General features: G+C 41.6%; 1 protein-coding gene across 17 annotated transcripts in view; it reads right to left on the bottom strand.

The window, feature by feature from the left end:
- The window catches only part of ARMC9 (armadillo repeat containing 9), a 185,285-nt gene that overhangs the window by 72,464 nt on the left and 86,373 nt on the right, over positions 1-26,448 (bottom strand). For all 17 annotated transcript variants that reach the window (XR_014080884.1, XR_014080885.1, XM_081585635.1 and 14 more), the window contains 2 exons: positions 22,597-22,687; positions 16,928-16,983 (listed from right to left, as the gene is read on the bottom strand). Coding sequence is in view for 15 of the 17 variants with exons in the window: in XM_081585635.1 (XP_081441761.1) it covers positions 16,928-16,983; positions 22,597-22,687 (147 nt within the window). In the remaining 2 variants the exon portion in view is untranslated. The remainder of the gene's footprint in view (positions 1-16,927; positions 16,984-22,596; positions 22,688-26,448) is intronic.

The following is a 26,448-nucleotide window of genomic DNA, read 5'->3' as shown; positions in this document are numbered from 1 at the left end:
AAACTCCAGGAGTTGGTGATAGACAGGGAAGCCTGGCATGCTGTAGTCCATGGGGTCGCAAAGAGTTGGACATGACTGATCGACTGAACTGAACTGAACTTTCCAATGAAACAGTAGCTTGTCAAATTAAAGATTTAGCTGCAAACGTGAATGCTGGGTTAATATCTCATCGGCAGAGGTATGCTTGGACTTGCTGTGTGGCTTGTATTCATCCAGTATCAACAGTAACTAGTCTTTAAAGATCTTTTATGTAAATGCTTGGCAACAAAACACAAGTGGTGCAGGTTGAAGTAACATACTGAATACCTTTATTGATTTTTACGGTTTATCCTATGCTATTTGAGCTTATGGTACAAAACCAATGGGAGGGTAAAACCACAAGTGCTACAGCATCAATCAGGGTGTTGCTAACAAGCTCTAGCAGTAGTCACTGCATTCTCCATGACCATCACAGATAGACAGACTTATCAATGAATAATAGAAAAATGATAGGGAGATAGATAGAAGAAAGATGATAGAGTTTCATCTAAGAAGTTCTCAATGAAGCAGCAGGAATTAATTTGATTAAAATCTTGATTTTCATGACTCTTCTTTTTAACATTCTGTGTAACAAAAGGATGCACGTGATCATTATCGTGAGGAAAAGCATTTGTTAAGTTATTTGAGTTGCAAGCTGAACTACCACTTTGTTCAAAGAACATCACTTTTACTCAAAAGAATGACAGAAGAATTATGTTATTCAGACTTGGGTATTTGGTAGACATTTTCCCAAAAATTAATGAGGTGAGCCTGTCACCTCAAGGAAAACAATGGATGGTATGAGTTATCAATAATAAAAAATGAACTCTCAAGAGAAAACAAGAATTTTTAAAAAACTTATACCTGATATGGTAAGCTTGTTAGCTTCCCAAAACCTAAAGATTTTCTGATGACATCAGTGGTGATATTAACTAATCCAATTCAGAGGGATGTTTTGTAATAAAATACAGCAATGATTGGAAGAATTGAAAAATGCAAAACCATTATTTCCCCAATTATCAATGCATGAAAATACAAAATCAACCATTGGTAAAAGAACAACTGAAAGTGCAAGAGGCACTTGTAAAGTTCTTGTAAAGTAAGAACTTTGGAAAATCCATTCTCCATAAAAGCGAGAACACTGGCAAAAACTGTCAAAATCAATTTCTTCAGAACTCTGAAAACAATCAAAGGCTCATGGCAATCTGAGGAGTGTTTATTCAAGGAAAAAAACAACTGACTCTTAATAAGAACAGGAAACGGGTACTTCCCTAGTGGTCCAGTGGTTAAGAATCCACCTTGCAAGGCAGGAGACTTGGTTTTGGTTGGTCCCTGGTCAGGGAACCAAGATCCCACATGCTGTGTACCAACTGAGCCCACGTGCCTCAACTAGAGCATCCATGCTTTGCAAGCTTGGACTTGCTGTGTGGCTTGTATTCATCCAGTATCAACAGTAACTAGTCTTTAAAGATCTTTTATGTAAATGCTTGGCAACAAAACACAAGTGGTGCAGGTTGAAGTAACATACTGAATACCTTTATTGATTTTTATGGTTTATCCTGCTATTTGAGCTTACGGTACAAAACCAACGGGAGGGTAAAACCACAAGTGCTACAGCATCAATCAAGGTGTTGCTAACAAGCAACATGACCTAGCGAAGCTCCTGTGTGTTGCAACTAAGACCTGACACAGCTGCAGCCAAATAAATAATAAACAACAAATGTTGTGGCATTTCAACTTGACCACTACCTCTCACTCCCACTCCACCTCTCTGAAAACCACCAGCTCTTCAAAATCAAAGTGAAAACCAGCATCCATGCAGTCACTGGACCAAGCTGACAGGTTCTGAGCTCCCAAAAACCTCACTCTCAGAGGACTGTCATTATTTGACCTGTCTGGCAATTTCCTGGAAACCTTCCTGATGGAACTTATCCTTTTTTAACCCAAGAGTTCATGTGGGACCAACAGCATTGTCCTCATAGGCTCTGTTGAAAACACATTCTTGAGTAATCAGTGGGTGAAGAAATCACATGAAAAAGTAAAAAATATTTTGAGGTGAATGAAAATGAAAACACAACCTTCCAAAATTTATGAGATGCAGCAAAAGCAGTACTCAGAGGCAAATTTATAGCTCTATATATTAGATGTATTTAATGCCTAGATTAAAAAAGAAGAAAAATCTCAAATGAATAAGCTAACTTTTTACCTTAAGAAACCAGAAAAAGAAGAGCAGAAGGGAAGAAGTAATGAAGATTAGAGCAGAGATAGAGAATAGAAAAACAATAGAGAAAAAACAAAAGTTGTTTCTTGTAGAGATCAACAAAATCTAGTCTAGTCTTTAGCTAGACTGACTATATAGTCAGCTTGGGCCACCATCATAAATTACCACAGACTGAGTGGCTTAACCAACAGAAATTCATTTCTCATAGTTCTAGAGGCTAAGAAGTCCAAGATGAAGGTGCAGGCTGATTCACTTCTGAGGAAGGCTCTCCTCTTGGCTTGCAGACAGCTGCTTTCTCTCTGTGTCCTCACATGGTGGTGGCAGAGAGAAAGAGAAAGTGCTCTGAAATACTTCTTATAAGGACACTAATTATACCAGATCAAGGTCCCAGCTTTATGATTTCACTTAACCTTAATTATCTCCTTTCAGGCCCTATCTTCAAATAGAGCCACACTGAGGGTTTGGGCTTCAACAAATGAATCTGAGGAGACACAATTCAGTCCACAGCACTGACTAAGAAAAAGAGATAGGACTCAGATTAGTAAAATCAGGAATGAGAGGGAATACTACTGACTGACCTTACGGAAATTAAAAGGATCATTAGGAAATACTATGAACAAGCATACACTAATAAATTGATGTCTTAGATGAAATGGAAAAATTCCTATAAGGACACAAATTATAGAAACTGGCTCAAGAAGAAATAAAAATATGAATAGACATGCAATAAGTAAAAAAGATCAAATTAGTAATAATAAAAAACTTCCCACAGAGAAAAGCCCAGGTTCAGAAGGCAGCACTGGTAAATTCTACCAAGAAATAACATAAACTCTGCACAAACTCTTCCAAAAACAGAAGAGGAGGGAACACTTTCCAACTCATATATGAGGCCAGTTTTACCCTGGTATCAAAACTACACGAGGCTAGCACAAGAGAAGTCAAACTATAGACTAAAATCTATTACGAATATAGATACATAATTCCTCAACAAAATACTAGCAAATCAAATCCAGCACATATGAAAGGTATTATAAATCATGAAGAAGCAAGATTTATTTCAGAAGTAAACCGTCAATGTCATATACCAGTCAATGCAATGCAAGAAAACTCCCTCACATGGTCATCTTAACTGATGTAGAAAAGGCATTTGACAAAATTCAACACTTAAAGTTGGAAAAGGTGGGAGCTTTATCAACCTGATCATGAATATCTATGAAGAACCCACAGCTAGACTCACACTGGACAGTGAAAGACAGAAAATGTTCCCCCAAAGATGAGGAAAAGGCAAGGGGTCCACTCTCACCGCTTCTATTTAACACTGTACTGGAAATTTTAGCAAGGGCAATTAGGCAAGAAAAAGATATAAAAGACATTTAGACTAGAAAAGAGATGTGAAATTATCTCTATTCATAGGTGACATGGTGTTGTAAACAGAAGAGCCTAAGGAATTCATCACAAAGCAAAACAAAAACCAAAAACTTTGAGAGCTAATAAATAAGTTCAGTCAGCATGCAGGACACAGGGTCAAAATACCAAAATCAGTTGTGTTTCTACAAACTAGCAATGAGCAACCATAAAATAAGATAAACAAAATGCAAAAGAGATGAATAGATTTTAATTAACAGAATAAAACAGGTGACTTGATATGGTTCTTGATTCCACATTGCGACTAACCTTTAATAAATGATCACTTGTCTAGCTCTGAAGTAGTATCAAAGAAAAATATCTCTATCTCTAACCCTTTCAGCTACATAAATGTATGAGGCTGGATTTTCTTCATATCCTTTGATCAAAACAACATATTGCCCCAGAGGTGGATTTGAGAACCTAATTATTTTCTTATCCAGACATTAAAGAGATTCATAAAAATAAAATACAATGCTACTATTCTTCTTTTTGTTTTTAAACTTTTTATTTCAAATTGGAGTATAGCCAATTAACAATGCTGTGATAGATTCAGGTGCACAGCAGAGTTTTATTTTGTTTTTTAAATTGTTACTTCCTGGCTGTGCCACGTGTCATGTGGGATCTTAGTTCCCCAACTAGGGATAGAACCAGCACCCTCTACATTGGAAGCAGGGAGTCTTAATTACTGAACAGCCACAGAATTTCCAAAATACAGTGCTACCCTTCTTAATAGTTATTTGCTTTGGATAATAATTCTTTGTTACATTGACATGTAATGGGTTTATTATTGTCATTTTAAAATTAGTACATTTTATCAGTTTTAAGTTCTAATTTAGTAAACATCCATAGGCAAAACACACATAAAAGTTTTTTGCAATATTCAATAGTTTCAAGAATATAAAAATGTCCTAAGAGCAAAACTTTGAGAATAGTTACTTCAAACCTACATAAACATGTATTTTTCTCTTATATGTATAAAATAATTAATAATTAAATTTTAAATGAAAAGGGAATTCTCTGGCAATCCAGAGGTTAGGACTCTGTGCCAATGCAGGGGTTGTGGGTTCAATCCCTGCTGAGGGAACTAAGATCCCATAAGCTGCATAAGCATAGCCAAGAGAAAGAAGAAAAAAAAACAGAAAAGAAAGAAAAAATAAATTATTAGAAGAAAATCTAGGAAACTACATATAAAATTTAGGGTTAATGGAAACCTTAATCAGGATAGAAAACCCAGAGGGTATAATAGAAAAAGCTAAGATATTTATCTTTAAAAAAATTTTTGGGGGGGCTTCCCTGGTGGTACAGTGGATAAGAATCCGCCTGCCAATGCAGGGGACACAGGCTTGAACCCTGGTTGGGGAAGATTCCACAAGCTATGGAGCAACTAAGCCCGTGAACCACAAGTACTGAAGCCCTTGCACCTAGGGCCTGTGCCCTGCAACAACAGAAGCCTCTGCAACAAAATATTGCAACTAGGGAAAGCCTGCATGCAGCAATGAAGGCCTAGCACAACTAAAAATAGTAAACTAAACATTAAAAAGGTTTTTTTTTTAAGATTTATGACAAAAGAAGTTATAAAAATATGTCAAAAGGTAAAAGATACATTTTTAAATATTTGCAACTAAGGTGAAGAAGGATCAATATTTATAATATACAGAGAATCCATATGAGCTGACCTGGAAAGACAAATGCAATTTTAAAAATAGAGAAAGGACAGAAATGGGAAAATACAGCATAGCAAATCCAAATATCCACTCTGATAAACATAAAGACACTCAAACTTAATACTCATGGGGATGCAAAATTAAAATAATGAGATAGCTAGCACCTTACCACCATTATCTTTTAAGTGTTAGTCCCTCAGTTGTTTCCAGCTTTTTGTGAGCCTGTGGACTGTAGCCTGCCAGGGTCCTCTGTCCATTGAGTTCTCTGGGCAAGAATACTGGAGTGGGTAGCCATTCCCTTCTCCAGGGGAATTTTCTCAACCCAGGGATTGAACCTGGGTCTCCTGCACTGCAGGCAGATTCTTTTTTTTTTTTTTTTAATAAATTTATTTATTTTAGTTGGGGGCTAATTACTTTACAATATTGTAATAGTTTTTGCCATACATTGACATGAATCAGCCATGGGTTTACATGTGTTCCCCCTCCTGGACCCCCCACCCACCTCCCTCCCCATCCCATCCCTCTGGGTCATCCCATTGCCCCGGCCCTGAGCATTTGTCTCATGCATCGAACATGGAATGGTGTTCTGTTTCACATATGATAATATACATGTTTCAATGCTATTCTCCCAGAACGTCCCACCCTCACCTTCTCCCTCAGAGTCCATAAGGTTGTTCTATGCATCTGTGTCTCTTATTCTGTCTTGCATATAGGGTTATCGTTACCACCTTTCAAATTCCATATATATGCATTAGTATACTGTATTGGTGTTTTTCTTTCTGGCTTACTTCACTCTGTATAATGGGCTCCAGTTTCATCCATCTCAGTAGAACTGATTCAAATGTATTTTTTTAATGGCTGAGTAATATTCCATTGTGTATATGTACCACAGCTTCCTTATCCATTCGTCTGCTGATGGACATCTAGGTTGCTTCCATGTCCTGGCTATTGTAAACAGTGCTGCGATGAACATTGGGGTACACGCGTCTCTTTCAATTCTGGTTTCCTCGGTGTGTATGCTCAGCAATGGGATTGCTGGGTCATATGGCAGTTCTATTCCCAGTTTTTTAAGGAATCTCCACACTGTTCTCCATAGTGGCTGTACTAGTTTGCATTCCCACCAACAGTGTAAGAGGGTTCCCTTTTCTCCACACCCTCTCCAGCATTTATTGCTTGTAGACTTTTGGATAGCAGCCATTCTGACTGGTGTGAAATGATACCTCATTGTGGTTTTGATTTGCATTTCTCTAATAATGAGTGATGTTGAGCATCTTTTCATGTGTTTGTTAGCCATCTGTATGTCTTCTTTGGAGAAATGTCTGTTTAGTTCTTTGGCCCATTTTTGATTGGGTCGTTTATTTTTCTGGAATTCAGCTGCAGAAGTTGCTTGTATATTTTTGAGATTAATTGTTTGTCTGTTGCTTCGTTTGTTATTATTTTCTCCCATTCTGAAGGCTGTCTTTTCACCTTGCTTATAGTTTCCTTTGTTGTGCAAAAGCTTTTAATTTTAATTAGGTCCCATTTGTTTATTTTTGCTTTTATTTCCAATATTCTGGGAGGTGGGTCATGGAGGATCCTGCTGTGATTTATGTCAGAGAGTGTTTTGCCTATGTTTTCCTCTAGGAGTTTATGGTTATTTCAATAGATGCAGAAAAAGCCTTTGACAAAATTCATCATCCATTTATGATAAAAACCCTCCAGAAAGCAGGAATAGAAGGAACATACCTCAACATAATAAAAGCTATATATGACAAACCCACAGCAAACATTATCCTCAATGGTGAAAAATTGAAAGCATTCCCCCTAAAGTCAGGAACTAGGCAAGGATGCCCACTTTCACCACTACTATTCAACATAGTTTTGGAAGTTTTGGCCACAGCAATCAGAGCTGAAAAAGAAATAAAAGGAATACAGCTAGGAAAAGAAGAAGTAAAACTCTCACTGTTTGCAGATGACATGATCCTCTACATAGAAAACCCTAAAGACTCTACTAGAAAATTACTAGAGTTAATCAATGAATATAGTAAAGTTGCAGGATATAAAATTAACACACAGAAATCCCTTGCATTCCTATACTCCAATAATGAGAAAACAGAAAGAGAAATTAAGGAAACAATACCATTCACCATTGCAACAAAAAGAATAAAATACTTAGGAATATATCTACCTAAAGAAACAAAAGACTTATATATAGAAGACTATAAAACACTGATGAAAGAAATCAAAGAGGACACAAACAGATGGAGAAATATACCGTGTTCATGGATTGGAAGAATTAATATAGTGAAAATGAGTATACTACCCAAAGCAATCTATAGATTCAATGCAATCCCTATCAAGCTACCAATGGTATTTTTCACAGAACTAGAACAAATCATCTCACAATTTGTATGGAAATATAAGAAACCTCGAATAGCCAAAGCAATCTTGAGGAAGAAGAATGGAACTGGAGGAATCAACCTGCCTGACTTCAGGCTCTACTACAAAGCCACAGTCATCAAGACAGTATGGTACTGGCACAAAGATAGAAATATAGATCAATGGAACAAAATAGAAAGCCCAGAGATAAACCCACGCACCTATGGACACCTCATCTTTGACAAAGGAGGCAAGAATATACAATGGAGAAAAGACAATCTCTTTAACAAGTGGTGCTGGGAAAACTGGTCAACCACTTGTAAAAGAATGAAACTAGAACACTTCCTAACACCATACACAAAAATAAACTCAAAATGGATTAAAGATCTAAACGTAAGACCAGAAACTATAAAACTCCTGCAGGCAGATTCTTTACCATCTAAGCCACCAGGGAAGCCACCACTAAATCAGCACAAATACAAAGAAAGAGTCATGACACCTATCACTGGAGGGAGATGGAAGGAAAGCCTCCTCTCCTGCTCTGCTAGCGAAATCTGAATTGTTACAGCCTTTCTAAAAAGCTTCCCTGGTGGCTCAGATGGTAAAGAGTCTGCCTGCAGTGCGGGAGACCCAGGTTTGATCCCTGGGTTGGGAAGATCCCCTGGAGAAGGAAATGGCAACCCACTCCAGTATTCTTGCCTGGAAAATCCCATGGATGGAGAAGCCTGATGGGCTACCGTCCATGGGGTTGCAAAGAGTCAGACACGACTGAGCGACTTCACTTTCTTTCTTTCTAAAAAGCAGTTTAGAAAAATGTATTACAATTAAAACATACATACACTTCAACCCAGCAAAAAAGCCCATGTAAATAAAAAAGGATATATTTACAAAGATGTTAACTGAGGTATTGTTTGAAGTAGCAAGTATTGGGAAGACTGCACGAGTTCATAGTATTAAAAAGAATCAGTTGTGGTGCTGGCTGGCTTAGAGGGATTTCCAAAAGATATCAACAAGGGAAAAAGGTGACCCTGAGAGTGTGTGTGTTTGTATTTCTGTGTCATCTCATTGTGTAAAACAAATACTGACAAAAACACACACGAACATGTGTACCTGTATGTGTGTACTTTCTGTGTGTATCTTATAAGCAAAGTATGAAAGCATATACACACACGAGGTGGTTAATATGGGTTTCGTGGGGGTGTCAATGTGGGCTGGGAAGAGGCAAGGACAAAACCTATGCTGTCTCCCCTAGAAGATGCCTTTCCTACTTTTCTGACCACATCCTTCTCTTCAGCAATCCATTCCACCCACCCTTCACCCTCGGCAAGGCAAAGCCCTGTCAAGACAGCCACTTTCCAGTTTTCTCTGAGTACTTAATATTTCTGTAACACTTCCTGGTTCTATCACGTTTATGAACCTATGAGTGTTTATTTATTTTCTATTACTTGCTAACTATTTGTGTTTATATATATAAATATATGTGTGTGTGTGTGTTTATATATATATATATCACAGGAGACAAAATCTTGTAGTGGTTAATAGCATGGACTGTCAAGTCAAACCACCTGGGTTGATTCCTGGCTCCATCACTTAACTCATTAGCTGTGTGAACCTGGCAAGTGACATATTTTATGTTTCCTCAAATGTGAAATGGAACAGTTACAGTACTTATAACAGGGTTGTTGTGAGGAGTAAATGAGTGAATAGTGCCAAGACAGGTACCCAGAGCACTGGCATGTGGTGAGGATACACAAGCTATTATCAGGGTCCTTATTATCTCACCTATCTAGATTTTAAAATACACAGAAGAACTACACAACAAAGGTCTTAACGATCCAGATAACCATGATGTGGTCACTGACCTAGAGCCAGACGCCATGGAGTGTGATGTCAAGTGGGTCTTAGGAAGCATTGCTACGAACAAAGCTAGTAGAGGTGACGAAATTCCAGCTGAGCTATTTCAAATCCTGAAAGATGATGCTGTGAAAGTGCTGCACTCAATATGCCAGCAAATTTGGGAAACTCAGCAGTGGCTACAGGACCGGAAAAAGTGTTCATTCCAATCACAAAGAAAGGCAATGCCAAAGAATGTTTAAACTACCACACAACTGCGCTCATCTCACATGTTAGCAAGGTCATGCTCAAAATCCTTCAAGCTAGGCTTCAATAATATGCGAACCAAGAACTTCCAGATGTTCAAGCTGGATTTAGAAAAGGCAGAGGAACCAGAGATCAAATTGTCAACATCTGCTGGATCACAGAAAAAGCAAGAGAATTCCAGAAAAACATCTACATCTGCTTCATTCACTGTGCTAAAGCCTTTGACTTTGGATCACAACAAACTATGGAAGATTCTTAAAGAGATGGGAATACCAGACCCACTTGACCTGCCTCCTGAGAAACCTGTATGCAGGTCAAGAAGCAACAGTCAGTACTGGATGTGGAACAATGAACTGGTTCAAAATTGGGAAAAGAGTATGTCAAGGCTATATAGTGTCATCCTGCTTATTTAACTTCTATGCAGAGTACGTCATGCAAAATGCCTGGCTGGATGACTCATAAGCTGGAATCAAGATTGCTGGGAGAAATATCAACAACCTCAGACATGCAGATGATACCACTCTAAAAACAGAAAGTGAAGAGGAACTCAAGAGCCTCTTGATGAGGGTGAAAGAGCAGAGTGAAAAAGCTGGCTTAAAACTCAACATTCAAAAAACTAAGATCATGGCATCCAGTCCCATCATTTCATGGCAAACAGATGAGGGAAAAGTGGGAACAGTGAGAGATTTTATTTTCTTGGGCTCCAAAATCACTGTGGATAGTGACTGCAGCCACAAAATTAAAAAAACATTTGCTCCTTGGAAGAAAAGCTATGACAAACCTAGTAAAAGTAAAAATGTTAATCTCCCGTCCAAGTACCAGCCAGGCTCGTGACTGCTTAGCTTCTGAGATCAGACTAGACTGGGCGTGTTCAGGGTGGTACGTATGGCTGTAGACAGTCGCTCAGTTGTGTTCAACTTTTTGGGACCCCGTGGACTGTGGCCTGCCTGGCTCCTCTGTCCATGGAATTCTCCAGGCAAGAATACTGGAGTGGGTAGCCATTCCCCTTACTTCAGGGGATCTTCCTACCCAGGGATCAAACCTGCATCTCCTGCATTGCAGGCAGATTCTTTACTGTCTGAGCCACCAGGGACCTAGACAGCATATTAAAAAGCATATTACTTTGCCAACAAAGGTCTGTATAGTCAAAGCTATGGTTTTCCAGTAGTCATGTATGGATGTGAGAGCCGGACCATAAAGAAGGCCAAGTGCCAAAGAATTGATGCTTTTGAACTGTGGTGCTGGAGAAGACTCTTGAGAGTTCCTTGGACTGCAGGGAGATCCAACCAGTCAATGCTAAAGGAAATCAGTCCTGAATATTCATTGGAAGGACTGATGTTGAAGCTGAAGCTCCAATACTTTGGCCACCTGATGTGAAGAGCCAACTTACTGGAAAAGACCCTGGTGCTGGGAAAGATTGAGGGCAGGAGAAGGGGACGACAGAGGATGAGATGGTTGGATGGCATCATTGACTCAATGGACATGAGTTTGAGCAAACTCTTGGAGACAGTGAAGGACAGGGAAGCCTGGTGTGCTGCAGTCCATGGGGTCACAAAGAGTCAGACACGACTGAGTGACTGAACAGCAACCATCTAGATTTCAAACTCTTGGAGGCATTTAAAACCATAGATCCTCTTTTAAATTTCTTTTTGGATCTTTCCCCCATTATTTCCTAGAATAAGGCCCTGAAATATTAATATTTGTGGTACATGTGTCTCTTTCAATTCTGGTTTCCTTGGGGTAAATGCCCAGCAGTGGGATTGCTGGGTCAGAAGGTAGTTCTATTCCCAGTTTTTTAAGGAATCGCCACACTGTTCTCAAGAGTGGCTGTACCAGTTTGCATTTCCACCAACAGTGTAGAGTGTTCCCTTTTCTCCATACCCTCTCCAGCATTTATTGTTTGTAGACTTTTTGATGATGGCCATTCTGACCAGTGTGAGAAGATACCTCATTGTGGTTTTGATTTGCATTTCTCTAATAATGAGTGACATTGAGCATCTTTTCATATACACAGTGGAGTATTACTCAGCTATGAAAAGAAACCCATTGGAGTCACTTCTAGTGAGGTAGATGAACCTGGAGCCTGTTATACAGAGTGAAGTAATTCATAAACAGAAAGACAAATACTGTATATTAACGCATATATATTAACACATATATATGAAATTTAGAAAGACAGTACCGACAACCCTACATGCAAGGCAGCAAGGGAGACACAGATGTAGAAAACAGACTTTTGAACTCAGCAGGAGAAGGTAGGGGTGGGATGATTTGAGAGAATAGCATTGAGACATGTATATTACCATATGTAAAATAAATGACCAGTGCAAGTTTGATGCATGAAACAGGGCACCCAAAGCCAGAGCTCTGGGACAACCGGGAGGGATGGGGTGGGGAGGGAGGTGGGGGGGGTCAAGATGGGGGAACACATGTATACCTGCAGCTGATTCATGTTGATGTATGGCAAAACCCATCACAATACCACAGGTAATTATCCTCCAATTAAAATAAATAATTAAAAATATTAATATCTGTGGGTTAAACAAGTTAATGGCTTTTAGATTTGAGATGCCTGTTGAGAAAGAAACTGCTGAGCACATGATTGTCACTTTCATGGCAACCAGCCAGTAAATGTTCATGGCTGATCTAACCTGGTCTTTCAATCTATTTTGTTAAGAGGGAACAATATTTATCTTAAAATCAATCTTCTGGATTAGCACAGAAAGGCCTTTCATCTCCACTTACAAAGCCATGGAGGAACTAGACACAAGGAACTCACCTCAAACTGTAAGAAAATCGGAGCCTTTTGTGGTGAGAATACTGGAATTGGGGCTCCTAATGATTCATGCGGGGCTGCCCTGGTGGCTCAGTGGTAAAGAACCTGCCTGCCACTGCAGGAGGCCCAGGTTCAATTCCTGAGTCAGGAAGATCCCCTGGAGAAGGAAATGGCAACCCACTCTAGTATTCTTGCCTGGGATATCCCATGGACGGAGGAGCCTGGCGGGCTATGGTCCATGGAGTCAAAAAAGAGTCTGACATGACTTAGCACCTAAACAACAACAAAGATTCACCCTTTGGGAACATATTATATATGTTTAACATAAAATAAATTGTATTAAGTAATAACACATTTCTTCAAGCACTAGGTGAAATACATCGGAATCCTTAAACAGTAGTTGTTATCTGTCCAGTCTCTTGTCCGTACTGCTCAAGCTTATCTAGTGATAGTTTTTCTCCTCTGAAGCTTTAAATGGGCCAAGAAGAATGTAGACAATTTTGAAAATAATGGAAACACTTGTCCTTCTGATGCCATCCTCTCTCCTCTTGCTCTCTTGTTCAACCTTTCCCTCTCAAATGAATCCTTCCCAATGGCATTTTAACATGCTTGGATATCTCCCAAATGAAAACACAACAAAAATGCCTGCCCTGTTCAACCACCATCCAACTCTCTTTCCCTGCTCACAGCCAATTCAGTGGAAAGAGCTGTATTATTACTTAATTAGCTCCGTTCTTTCACTTCCTACTTGCTCCACAACTACTCAGTTTGGCTTTTGCCCCATTAAGTCTTCACAGATGCTCAGCAACTGACCTCTGTCCATTAAATCCAGGTGCCTTTTTCACTTCTCACCTCATGTGGTGAGCCTGCTCATCTAGGCCTCTCTTCTCTCATCTACACTTCCTCATCCCCAGCCCTCACCCGGGGAACTTCCAGTGTCAACAAAGAGGGTGTGACTTCCACACCTTTCTGCTATGTGTATATACACAGATATATAATTCATCAGGATGTGTGTTTATAAGTTTGCTTTTCTGAAATTGACTCAGACTCATACGTTACTTTGCAATTTCCGTTTTCCACTTGACGTTACAGCCTAGACAGTCTGTACTTTACTCAAGTTAAAAAACTTTTTATGTTGGTATGTAAATGTATATATATTCAGATATAACTGCTGCTGCTGCTGCTGCTGCTAAGTCGCTTCAGTCGTGTTCGACTCTGTGCGACCCCATAGACGGCAGCCCATCAGGCTCCGCCGTCCCATGGATTCTCCAGGCAAGAATACTGGAGTGGGTTGCCATTTCCTTCTCCAGTGCATGAAAGGGAAAAGTGAAAGTGAAGTCGCTCAGTTGTGTCCGACTCTTAGCGACCCCATGGACTGTAGCCTACCAGGCTCCTCCGTCCATGGGATTTTCCAGGCAAGAGTACTGGCGTGGGGTGCCATTGCCTTCTCCGTCAGATATAACTAAATAAGTGCTAATACACCAGGGCAAGTAATTATATTTTTAGAAATTAGAGAGAAAAATCAGATTATGCACGTGGGGATCCTTGACAGTCTCCAGTGGGACAGACTAGTGGCCAAAGTCACAAGGGCACAGATTTCAGCTCAGTGTCAGACAAGGCAGGCGTGATTCACCCTGGCCTTCAGCCCCTCCTGGAGCCGTTTTACCTTTAGAGGCACTAGCAGCTAACTGAAAACAGTCTTTGTTATCTGTGTTTTGGGCTTATATAATTTTGCCGTCTCCTTCAAAGTCATCACCTTGGGAAGTGACAGCCACATTCCAACAACAGTGTGACTTGCACAAATGCTTTTTGGAGATTTTTTTTTTTTTAGTCTAAGCGCCCTTCACTTTCTCCCAACCACACACCCCATTTTAAAAAGTAACATCTGGCCTTGGGGGAAGCTGGGTAAAATGTAGACATGCTCATTCCTCACTAGGTCATCCTAGCTAATCATCCACAGCAAGAGTCAAGACCAAGAGGGAGGATAAGCCCAGAATATGCTGACTTGAGCTCATCACAAATGTCAAGTTTTGGCCCCAAGTGATAGGTCCTTTCCTTATAATTTTCCAACTAAACCCTTTCAAGGATCTTCCGAAAATTCTAATTATCACAACAAATATTTTCACACACTATCTTCTTTTTTTTCTATTAAAAAAAGTTTATTTATGTGGCTGCACCAGGTTTTAGTTGTGGCATGTGGGATCTAGCTCTCTGACCAGGGATCAAACCTGGGGCCCCTGCACTGGGAGTCTGGAGTTTGGGCCACTGGACTATGAGGGAAGTCCCCATACACTACCTTCCTAAAATAAAAATCTGCACAGAATGGCAAAAAGTCCAGAAAGCTATCCTTAATTTACAGTAGATTATAACTGTAGTTCTATAGTTATAGTCTACTATAACTTTTTAATTGTAGTGATAATCTACTGAGACTATAACTGTAGCTGTAGTCTACTCTAACTTCCACGGGGAAATATCCAAAAGTTGAAATTCCACCATTAACAGAATTGTTGAACCAAATGAAATTTCCCATGCAGTACAAAAACAAAAGGGTTAATAGTAGTAAAACAAAACAACCCCAAAGAGATAACAGGGGGAAAAAACAGATCTTTAGGGAAGCTTTATGTGGACAAAAAGTTATTGGAATGAAATAATTAAGATGTTAACTCAAAATATAAAACGGTGCTGAAGGGCCAGGCACACAGGTGGTGTCTTGTCACAGTGCTGAGAAGCCCCAGTGAGTCCGGGAGCTGGGTTCTCTCCGGGGTTGGCAAACAGCGGCCTGTGGGCCAGGGTGTCTGTTGTTGTAAGGCCACTAAACTAAGAATGGTTTTCACATTTTAAAATATTTGAAAAAAATATTAATGACACAAAAACCATACGAAATTCAAACTTTAGGACACACTGAAAAAAGATCACAGCCGCATTCGTGCATGTGTTTATTGTCCATGGCTACTTGGTGTTACAATGGTCCATCTGAGTGAATGAAACTTGACTGTGGGGCCTGAAAAGCTAAAATATTCACAAGTTTCCTCTTTCCAGAAAAGGTCTACTGATGCCTGTTCTAAACCAGATTTTACTGCCATCAACTCTGTGTGACCTGAGGCTGGCCTCCTGCCTTGTCTGGATGCACCTTTGAAAGGAAGGGGCCTGCAGAAGGTACTGGCCGGGCCGCCTCGCTGAGGGCCAGAACTGCAGGGAGCAGGAGCACCCGCTGGCGCCACCTACAGCCTGTTAGGAAAATGGCAGGCAGGAGGCTGGCTGCGGAGGGACACTCGCTCACAGGTCTGTCCCCATCTTTGGTGAAGACGCCCTCTTGGGTTGAGGACTCTTAAATGAACTCTCTCCCCCAACTAATGCTGTCAATGAACAAAAAACCTAGCCTTTATACACGTTTTAAACGGACAGCCCACAACTCCAAATAGCAATACATTTTCCAGCATTCACTTCAGGAATAAATGTGCCCCACAAAATAGAAGAAATGTAGATCACTTATTTCCACAGAGAACGTATTACCACATCTGGCTTTTTAGTTCTGAAGGGAAAATAATGAAAAAGCTCGTTATGTGCAAATCCATCTACAGCACATGGGTCACCATTCTCACTCACATCACTTCACAAGGCACACTCAGACTCCTGAACCTTCATGATCTAAAAAACACAGGTGAGCAGACTTCACAGCTGAGGAAACCCACAACAAAGGAATGCAAATGACTGGGCCAAGCGGTTTGTCTGCCGGCTCTGAACCAATTCTCCCTGGGAGCCTTCAGGGCCAAGGTTTCCACCCACGAGGGAGACAGGGGATGCTCTCGCCCCTTCAGAGCAAAAAACCTGGCTCAAGACCTGTCATCTTTCAACCTCCCATCAACCCCAGGGCGGTAGAGTGTGGCATCTCCATGTTGAATGCAGCGAACCCACCAAGGCAAGGCCGACAGTCTCCAGACACGCCGCCCTCGAGTCCTCCCACCCTGCCCCTCGTGTGGGTGGGGTCTAACTGCTGCCCCCCTGGTGGGCTGGCCGTCCTGTGCCCAGAGCAGCAGTGATGTTCTGAGACTGCTGAGCCCACATGGGGGCTGGAAGCTTCCACTTTTTTCCCCTTGGAGCCCAGTCCCCAACCATTACGGAAGTCCAGGCTGGACCACTGAGGGATTAGAGGCCACATGGAGAGGGGATATGGAGGATGCGATGCCAGCTTGGACATGGAGAAGAGCCAGCGGACACCCCAAGAGAGACCACCCCGCTGAGCTCCAGCTGACCCACAGAATCATGAGAAGTAATGTAGCAGGGACTGAAATCTCCATTTCTAGGCTAACTTTTCAAGGCAAAGAAAAGACTCAGCAGAGTTGGCCCAAGCTTTCTATGTGGTGTGAAGAGCCTCCAACTTACTTCATCATCTTCATCTTCATCATCATCAGATTCAAGAACACCATCCAGTAGCTCTTCTACAAAGGAAGAAAAAAATCAGTGAATAACTATAACCACAATTGGGAGCCTGGGTCAACAAAATCCTTCAACTACTGCAGGGATGGATGTGTAAATAGCCTTCTAAGAGTTGTTGTTTTAGTCTCTCAGTCGTGTCTGACTCTTTTGTGATCCCATGAACTGTATAGCCCATCAGATTCCTCTGTCCATGGGATTTCCCAGGCAAGAATACTGAAATGGGTAGCCATTTCCTAATCGAGGGGATCTTCCTGGTCCAGGGATCAAACCCGAATCTCCTGCATCACAGGTGGATTCTTTACCACTGAGCCACCAGGGAAGCCCCTCTTGAGAGTTAGGTTACAGCAAAACAATCCTGTTCCTGGTACCATTTCAGCATAGTTTGATATCATGCTAAGCAATTTTAAATATCTCTCTCCATTTTTGTCAGAACACATTAGTCGCGGCAAGAGAAAAATTAAAGCCAACATATAATTTGAGAGTAATTTAGGAGAAAGAAAGTAGACTAGTATCAAAATTATTGCTAAGCATTATTCTAGATGGTGTCACACACGCGATTTGACTTAATCCTCAGTAGAGTTTGTTGACTTTTGTCCCGGTTTTATAGCATAGAGCAAACAGAGGCTCGGAGGATAAAAGACACATTATGGTCACATTCCCAGTAAGTGAGAGTTGAGATTCAAACTACATCTATTTCTAAATCCCACCATTTTTCCACAGAGGGTAGGCTAGTGGTCACGGCAGGCTGAGCCCCTGAAGGCTCCTGTGGTTCACTGTTGCTGTTTATTCACTAAGTCATGTCTGACTCTTTGCGACCCCCTGGGCTGCAGCCCACCAGGCTCCTCTGTTCATAGGATTCTCCAGGCAAGAATACTGGAGGGGGTTGCCATTTTCTTCTCCAGGGGATCTTCCTAACCCGGGGATCGAACATGCATCACTTGCATTGCAGGTGGATTCTTTACTGCTGACCCACCAGGGAAGCCCTGCTATTAATTTCCCCTTGAGGATGAAGCCTGGACCAGATGAAAACTCTCCAGCTCTCCCTCCTCTAGATTTCAGCACAATGCTTGTAGATTCATTCTGACTTGATGCCGATGACACATATCCTAAGGTATTTGTGTGTGTGTTTCTGATCCTCCACCCAAATGTTCAATGATTTTTCCAATTTGGCTATAAAGCAGCAGACTCCTGGGTAATCCTCTCCGGGGTCCTTCCACTGCCTGATGGATACAGAACAGCTTCTGTGCTTGAGGTGAAAAAGAACTACTGTAGGCCCTTTTAGAACTAACACCCAAAAAAGATGTCCTTTTCATTATAGGGGACTGAAATGCAAAAGTAGGAAGGCAAGAAACACCTGGAGTAACAGGCAAATTTGGCCTCGGGGTACAGAATGAAGCAGAGTAAAAGCTAATAGAGTTTTGCCAAGAGAACGCACTGGTCATAGCAAACACCCTCTTCCAACAACACAAGAGAAGACTCTATACATGGACATCACCAGATGGTCAACACCAAAATCAGACTGATTACATTCTTTGCAGCCAAAGATGGAGAAGCTCTATACAGTCAGCAAAAACAAGACCAGGAGCGGACTGTGGCTCAGATCATGAACTCCTTATTGCCAAATTCAAACTTAAATTGAAGAAAGTAGGGAAAACCACTAGACCATTCAGGTATGACCTAAATCAAATCCCTTAAGGTTATACAGTGGAAGTGAGAAATAGATTTAAGGGACTCGATCTGATAGACAGAGTACCTGATGAACTATGGACGGAGGTTCGTGACATTGTACAGGAGACATGGATCAAGACCATCGCCATGGAAAAGAAATGCAAAATAAGCAAAATGGCTGTCTGAGGAGGCCTTACAAATAGCTGGGAAAAGAAGAGAAGCAAAAAGCAAAGGAGAAAAGGAAAGATATTCCCATCTGAATGCAGAGTTCCAAAGAATAGCAAGGAGAGATAAGAAAGCCTTCCTCAGTGATCAATGAAAAGAAATAGAGGAAAACAATGGAATGGGAAAGACTAGAGATCTCTTCAAGAAAATTAGAGATACCAAGGGAACATTTCATGCAAAGATGGGTACAATAAAGGACAGAAGTGGTATGGACCTAACAGAAGCAGAAGATATTAAGAAGAGGTGGCAAGAATACAAAGAAGGACTGCACAAAAAAGATCTTCACGACCCAGATAATCACGATGGTGTGATCACTCACCTAGAGCCAGACATCCTGGAATGTGAAGTCAAGTGGGCCTCAGAAAGCATCACTACGAACAAAGCTAGTGGAGGTGATGGAATTCCAGCTGAGCTATTTCAAATCCTCAAAGATGATGCTGTGAAAGTGCTGCAATCGATACACTAGCAAATCTGGAAAACTCAGCAGTGGCCACAGGACTGGAAAAGGTCAGTTTTTGTTCCAATCCCAAAGAAAGGCAATGCCAAAGAATGCTCAAACTACGGCACAATTGCACTCATCTCACATGCTAGTAAAGTAATGCTCAAAATTCTCCAAGCCAGGCTTCAGCAATACGTGAACCGTGAACTTCCAGATGTTCAAGCTGGTTTTAGAAAAGGCAGAGGAACCAGAGATCAAATTACCAACATCCGCTGGATCATTGAAAAAGCAAGAGAGTTCCAGAAAAACATCTATTTCTGCTTTATGGACTATGCCAAAGCCTTTGACTGTGTGGATCACAATAAACTGTGGAAAATTCTGAAAGAGATGGGAATACCAGACCACTTGATCTGTCTCTTGAGAAACCTGTATGCAGGTCAGGAAGCAACAGTTAGAACTGGACATGGAACAACAGACTGGTTCCAAATAGGAAAAGGAGTACGTCGAGGCTGTATATTGTCACCCTGCTTATTTAACTTATATGCAGAGTACATCATGAGAAACGCTGGGCTGGACGAAGCACTAGCTGGAATCAACATTGCCAGGAGAAATATCAATAACCTCAGATATGCAGATGACACCACCCTTATGGCAGAAAGTGAAGAGGAACTAAAAAGCTTCTTGATGAAAGTGAGAGAGGAGAGTAAAAAAGTTGGCTTAAATCTCAACATTCAGAAAACTAAGATCATGGCATCCTGTCCCATCACTTCATGGGAAATAGTTAGGGAAACAGTGGAAACAGTGTCAGACTTTATTTTTTTGGGCTCCAAAATCAGTGCAGATGGTGACTGCAGCCATGAAATTAAAGGACGCTTACTCCTTGGAAGGAAAGTTATGGCCAACCTAGATAGCATATTTAAAAGCAGAGACATTACTTTGCCAACAAAGGTCCATCTAGTCAAGGCTATGGTTTTTCCAGTAGTCATGTATGGATATGAGAGTTGGACGGTGAAGAAAACTGAGCACCAAAGAATTGATGCTTTTGAACTGTGGTGTTGGAGAAGACTCTTGAGAGTTCCTTGGACTGCAAGGAGATCCAACCAGTCCATCCTAAAGGAAATCAGTCCTGAATATTCATTGGAGGGACTGATGTTGAAGCTGAAACTCCAATACTTTGGCCACCTCATGTGAAGAGTTGACTCATTGGAAAAGACCCTGATGCTGGGAAGGATTGGGTGTAGGAGGAGAAGGGGATGACGGAGGATGAGATGGCTGGATGGCATCACCGACTCTATGGACATGAGTTTGGGAAAACTCTGGGAATTGGTGATGGACAGGGATGCCTGGCCTGCTGCGATTCATGGGGTGGGGGTCGCAAAGAGTCGGACACGGCTGAGCGACTGAACTGAACTGAACTGAGGCCCTCTATTTAAACTGGAATTTCTGGAGCTGAGCAGTAGATCCCAAGTTTGTCCAGAATACACAAGGTTGTAAGGCTTTAGCTCCATCCACGATAACTTCCTGCCAAAGCGCATCCCTTACAGAACAGTAGACTGACCCCTCCTCCTCACACTCATTAGCATGCTGGTCCAAGGGCTAGCTTTGTGTTAGAAAAAGAGGTGTTTCTTGGCCAGGGAGACAAGACACCGTGCTTCTTGGCTGCCTGGGAAGAGAGAATACTGACAAGGACACAGAAGTATATCTTGACAAAATCAGCCCTGAAGAAGGTTCCCAACCAGTACCTGACCCTGATCCTCCAGAAGACCCCTGGCCTGGGAGGGAGGTCTCAGTCAGTGACCACAGAGCAGACAGGCAACAGCTTCTCCAGCATTCCGCCACCTTCCCAAACTGTAGCCAACCCAGAGAACATTAGGGAGCAACCTCAGCTCCCTTTTATTTATTATTACTTTTTATTATTTATATATTTATTTTTTTATTATTTATATATTATTATTTTATTTATAAAAAATCATTTTATGATTGTTTTTCAACATACCTGCCTAGCAGAATGGAAGTCAGAAATATAGCAACTGCAGAAAATATAGTTCCGTTCCTTGCTCACCTGAACTTGAGATGAATCTAGCTTGCTCCATAAAAACCAAAGGGGAGTAAGTTTGAATGGGAATGGGCCCCCCCGCCTGAAGGCAGCAGAGTTTTAACCTCACCAGCTGCTCTCCCAGCCGCCTCCTGTTGTTGGGGAGCCCTCTAACCTCCTCCTGTGCCTCCTCATTTCTGTGTCCTTCCAAGGGAGGGAGGCACCACCTTGGCTGCATATTGGAATCGCCTAGGAGTTTTAAACACTATTTCTCCCCTGGGGCTCCCCTAGAGGTTCTGATTTAATTGCCATGTGGTGCTGCCTTGGGGGTTTCAGATCTCTCCAGGTGACTGCCTGGTTCAGCCTTGGCTGTGAACCCGGGAGAGCCACCTACGGGCATCCTCCGGGGAAGGACTTTGGGCATCTCCCTTTTGCTTGGCCTTGGTCAAACTTGACCCTGGGGTTACAGCAGGGAACAGGTGATTAATTTCTTACCTCCACTCAAGTAAGAAATAGGATCTATGCACTTGGATGTTCAGTGATGGGATGAGGGTGTGTAGAAAAGATATAAGTGACAAACTTGGCCCAGGACGTTGGCAGCGCCAGGTGCCTCTGGCATGTGTACGAGTCAGGATCAAGGCATCAGGAAGCCACAGAAAGAGCTAAGAGATTCCCCACCTCCTGGTCCCATCCAAGGCTTCCTGTCTTGCTTATGGGATTTGGGTGGGTGGTTGCGGTAACGAAAGAAAGAAAGAAACATCATCCAAAGTTGCTGGTTGGCAACATGGATTCTTCTGGAGTGGATGCACGTGGAAGGATGTGTTCACTTTCCACAGTGGTTCTGGAAAGACTGGCATTTATTTTCACTATCTGACCCTTGGGCCCCGTTTTATTACGGTTCATTGACCAGAGAACAGCCACCCTACTGAGCCAGGGGAAATACAGTAATTAGGAGGGGCAGGCCCACATAAAGAGAACTTCTGATTAGAGACAAATTTCTGCAATTGCTTCTGAATGCTTTTTTGTTGACTTAAGCCAAAAGTGTGAAGAGAGATTGTTGATCTTGGGACAACGTGGCCTTGACCACCTGGCTGAACTTTTGTTTGTTCACTTGGATCACGCCAGCTTCCTTAAGGCCTCTCGAATGAATGATGAGATAGGACAAGTCCCTTGAAGAAAGCCTGTGTGTCTTTCTAGCACATGTGAAAGACTCAAAAGATAGATAATAGATTCTTGCATTAAACGGACCTGAATTGAGCTGCTTGATGATAAACTCAATCTGGCGGATCATTTCGGCGTTGCCCTCTTTGATGAAGCAGCGAAGGATGTCTTCCATTCCCTGGAAGCGTTGGAGAGAGGAAGAGTGAATATTTCAGTTTGGGAGGAAACTACTTTTTGATGGATAGTTCCACCTAATTAAAAAAAAAAAAATCCACCCCCCACTTTTTTTAAGGAGGAAAGGATATGCACAATAAAAAAATTCCTCTGCTCAGTTCATTCTTTTTTGTGCTTTTACAATTTGAAATGAAATTATTTTATTCTTGCTTGACTAGCTGACCTAATTATAATGCATTTACTTTTTAAAAAGCTATTGTACAATTTTACTGTGTAAGTACTCCTTTTAGTTTTGGCAATATGCTGTTTTGGGAGGCGGTTTCTTTCCTGTGTTTTCCCTATATTTATACACTGCCATCTGGACTTTAGGGCCAAAAATGGTTTTTGAAAAGTGGAACCATATGTTCAGAGAAGTAAGTGAATAGAACCTCTTTTTAAACAGCCATCATTCCTTTTCTATGAAAATAATTATAAAGTCACTATATTGTGCATTATTTACCTCTATGACAAAGCACTGACATCAGAATTTTCTATTTGGACTAACAGAATTCCCAGGAAATGTAGCAGTAAGATACTGACTTACCCATAAGTAGCTATTTCCCCTCCTTCCTCTTCCCTCGTGGGACTAAATGTGTGTATGTGTGTGTGTGTGCTCAATCGCTCAGTCGTGTCCAACTCTTTGCTACCCCGTGGAATGTAGCCTGACTCCATGGACTGCAGCCCACCAGGCTCTGTCCATCGAATTTTCCAGGCAAGAATACCAGAATGGGTGGCCATTTCCTTCTCCAGGGGAATCTTTCCAACCCAGGGATCAAACCTGAGTCTCTTATGTCTCCTGCATTGGCACTGGCAGGCAGGTTCTTTTACCATTAGTGCTACCTGGGAAGCCCCATGGATGTATGGCTGGAGCTAATGAGGCCTTCTTGTCCCCACAAGGAGAAAGTATATCTAATACTGAACCCAAAGCTGAGAAAACAGAGTCCAGAGGTGCTGGTAGAGACATGAATCAAGTGACATGTGAATTCTGATCAAGCTGTGCCTGAAGCTTATGCCTGTACTTTTCAGTTACATAAGTCATAAGTTGCCTTTTCAGGTAGGCCAGTTTGGAATCAACAGCTCCAACAGAATCAAAGAAGATGGGCTAAGTGTAGTTTTGAACACGGTGAGTTCCCATCACCTAAAGCAGAGTACTATCTTCTAGAAAGGTTCAATATGGATCATAATTCTAGTTTCCCAATAAAATAGCCGTGGAACCTTGGTCAAATGACTTAACTCCTGCCAGCCTGTTTCCTCAACTATAAATAAGGATGGCAACTCAAGGCAACATGAGATTTTTAAAGGATGAACAGTATGAAAAGGCAAAAGATAGGACACTGAAAGATGAACTCCCCAGGTCAGTAGGTGCCCAATATGCTACTGGAGATCAGTGGAGAAATAACTCCAGAAAGAATGATGGGATGGAGCCAAAGCAAAAACAATACCCAGCTGTGGATGTGACTGGTGATAGAAGCAAAGTCCGATGCTGTAAAGAGCAATATTGCATAGGAACCTGGAATGTTAGGTCCATGAATCAAGGCAAATTGGAAGTGGTCAAACAGGAGATGGCAAGAGTGAACATCGACATTCTAGGAATCAGCGAATTAAGATGGGCTGGAATGGGTGAGATTCACTCAGATGACTATTATATCTACTACTGTGGGCAGGAATCCCTTTGAAGAAACGGAGTAGCCATCATGGTCAACAAAAGAGTCTGAAATGCAGTACTTGGATGCAATCTCCAAAACAACAGAATGATCTCTGTTCGTTTCCAAGGCAAACCATTCAATATCACGGTAATCCAAGTCTAATCCAATCCCCGACCAGTAACGCTGAAGAAGCTGAAGTTGAACAGTTCTATGAAGACCTAAAAGACCTTTTAGAACTAACACCCAAAAAAGATGTCCTTTTCATTATAGGGGACTGGAATGCAAAAGTAGGAAGTCAGGAAACACCTGGAGTAACAGGCAAATTTGGCCTGGAGTACAGAATGAACCAGGGCAAGGGCTAATCGAGTTTTGCCAAGAGAATGCACTGGTCACAGCAAACACCCTCTTCCAACAACACAAGAGAAGACTCTACACATGGACATCACCAGATGGTCAACACCAAAATCAGACTGATTACATTCTTTGCAGCCAAAGATGGAGAAGCTCTATACAGTCAGCAAAAACAAGACCAGGAGCGGACTGTGGCTCAGATCATGAACTCCTATTGCCAAATTCAGACTTAAATTGAAGAAAGTAGGGAAAACCTTTAGACCATTCAGGTATGACCTAAATCAAATCCCTTATGATTATACAGTGGAAGTGAGAAATAGATTTAAGGGACTCGATCTGATAGACAGAGTACCTGATGAACTATGGACAGAGGTTCGTGACATTGTACAGGAGAAAGGGATCAAGACCATCCCCGTGGAAAAGAAAAGCAAAAAACCAAAATGGCTGTCTGAGGAGGCCTTACAAATAGCTGGGAAAAGGAGAAGCAAAAAGCAAAGGAGAAAAGGAAAGATATTCCCATCTGAATGCAGAGTTCCAAAGAATAGCAAGGAGAGATAAGAAAGCCTTCCGCAGTGATCAATGCAAAGAAATAGAGGAAAACAATAGAATGGGAAAGACTAGAGATCTCTTCAAGAAAATTAGAGATACCAAGGGAACATTTCATGCAAAGATGGGTACAATAAAGGACAGAAATGGTATGGACCTAACAGAAGCAGAAGATATTAAGAAGAGGTGGCAAGAATACACAGAAGGACTGTACAAAAAAGATCTTCACGACCCAGATAATCACGATGGTGTGATCACTCACCTAGAGCCAGACATCCTGGAATGTGAAGTCAAGTGGGCCTCAGAAAGCATCACTACGAACAAAGCTAGTGGAGGTGATGGAATTCCAGCTGAGCTATTTCAAATCCTCAAAGATGATGCTGTGAAAGTGCTGCAATCGATACACCAGCAAATCTGGAAAACTCAGCAGTGGCCACAGGACTGGAAAAGGTCAGTTTTTGTTCCAATCCCAAAGAAAGGCAATGCCAAAGAATGCCCAAACTACGGCACAATTGCACTCATCTCACATGCTAGTAAAGTAATGCTCAAAATTCTCCAAGCCAGGCTTCAGCAATACGTGAACCGTGAACTTCCAGATGTTCAAGCTGGTTTTAGAAAAGGCAGAGGAACCAGAGATCAAATTACCAACATCCACTGGATCATTGAAAAAGCAAGAGAGTTCCAGAAAAACATCTATTTCTGCTTTATGGACTATGCCAAAGCCTTTGACTGTGTGGATCACAATAAACTGTGGAAAATTCTGAAAGAGATGGGAATACCAGACCATCTGACCTGTCTCTTGAGAAACCTGTATGCAGGTCAGGAAGCAACAGTTAGAACTGGACATGGAACAACAGACTGGTTCCAAATAGGAAAAGGAGTACGTCAAGGCTGTGTATTGTCACCCTGCTTATTTAACTTATATGCAGAGTACATCATGAGAAACGCTGGGCTGGAGGAAGCACAAGCTGGAATCAAGATTGCCGGGAGAAATATCAATAACCTCAGATATGCAGATGACACCACCCTTATGGCAGAAAGTGAAGAAGAACTAAAGAGCCTCTTGATGAAAGTGAAACAGTAGAGTGAAAAAGTTGGCTTAAAGCTCAACATTCAGAAAACTAAGATCATGGCATCTGGTCCCATCACTTCATGGCAAATAAAGGGGGAAACAGTGTCAGAC

Source organism: Giraffa tippelskirchi, chromosome 3 (genome assembly GCF_054371585.1).
Source record: "Giraffa tippelskirchi isolate mGirTip1 chromosome 3, T2T-mGirTip1v1.2.pri, whole genome shotgun sequence".
Lineage (NCBI taxonomy): Eukaryota > Metazoa > Chordata > Mammalia > Artiodactyla > Giraffidae > Giraffa > Giraffa tippelskirchi.
The sequence above is the reverse complement of the archived record's forward strand: the minus strand, read 5'-3'. Positions and strand labels throughout refer to the sequence as shown.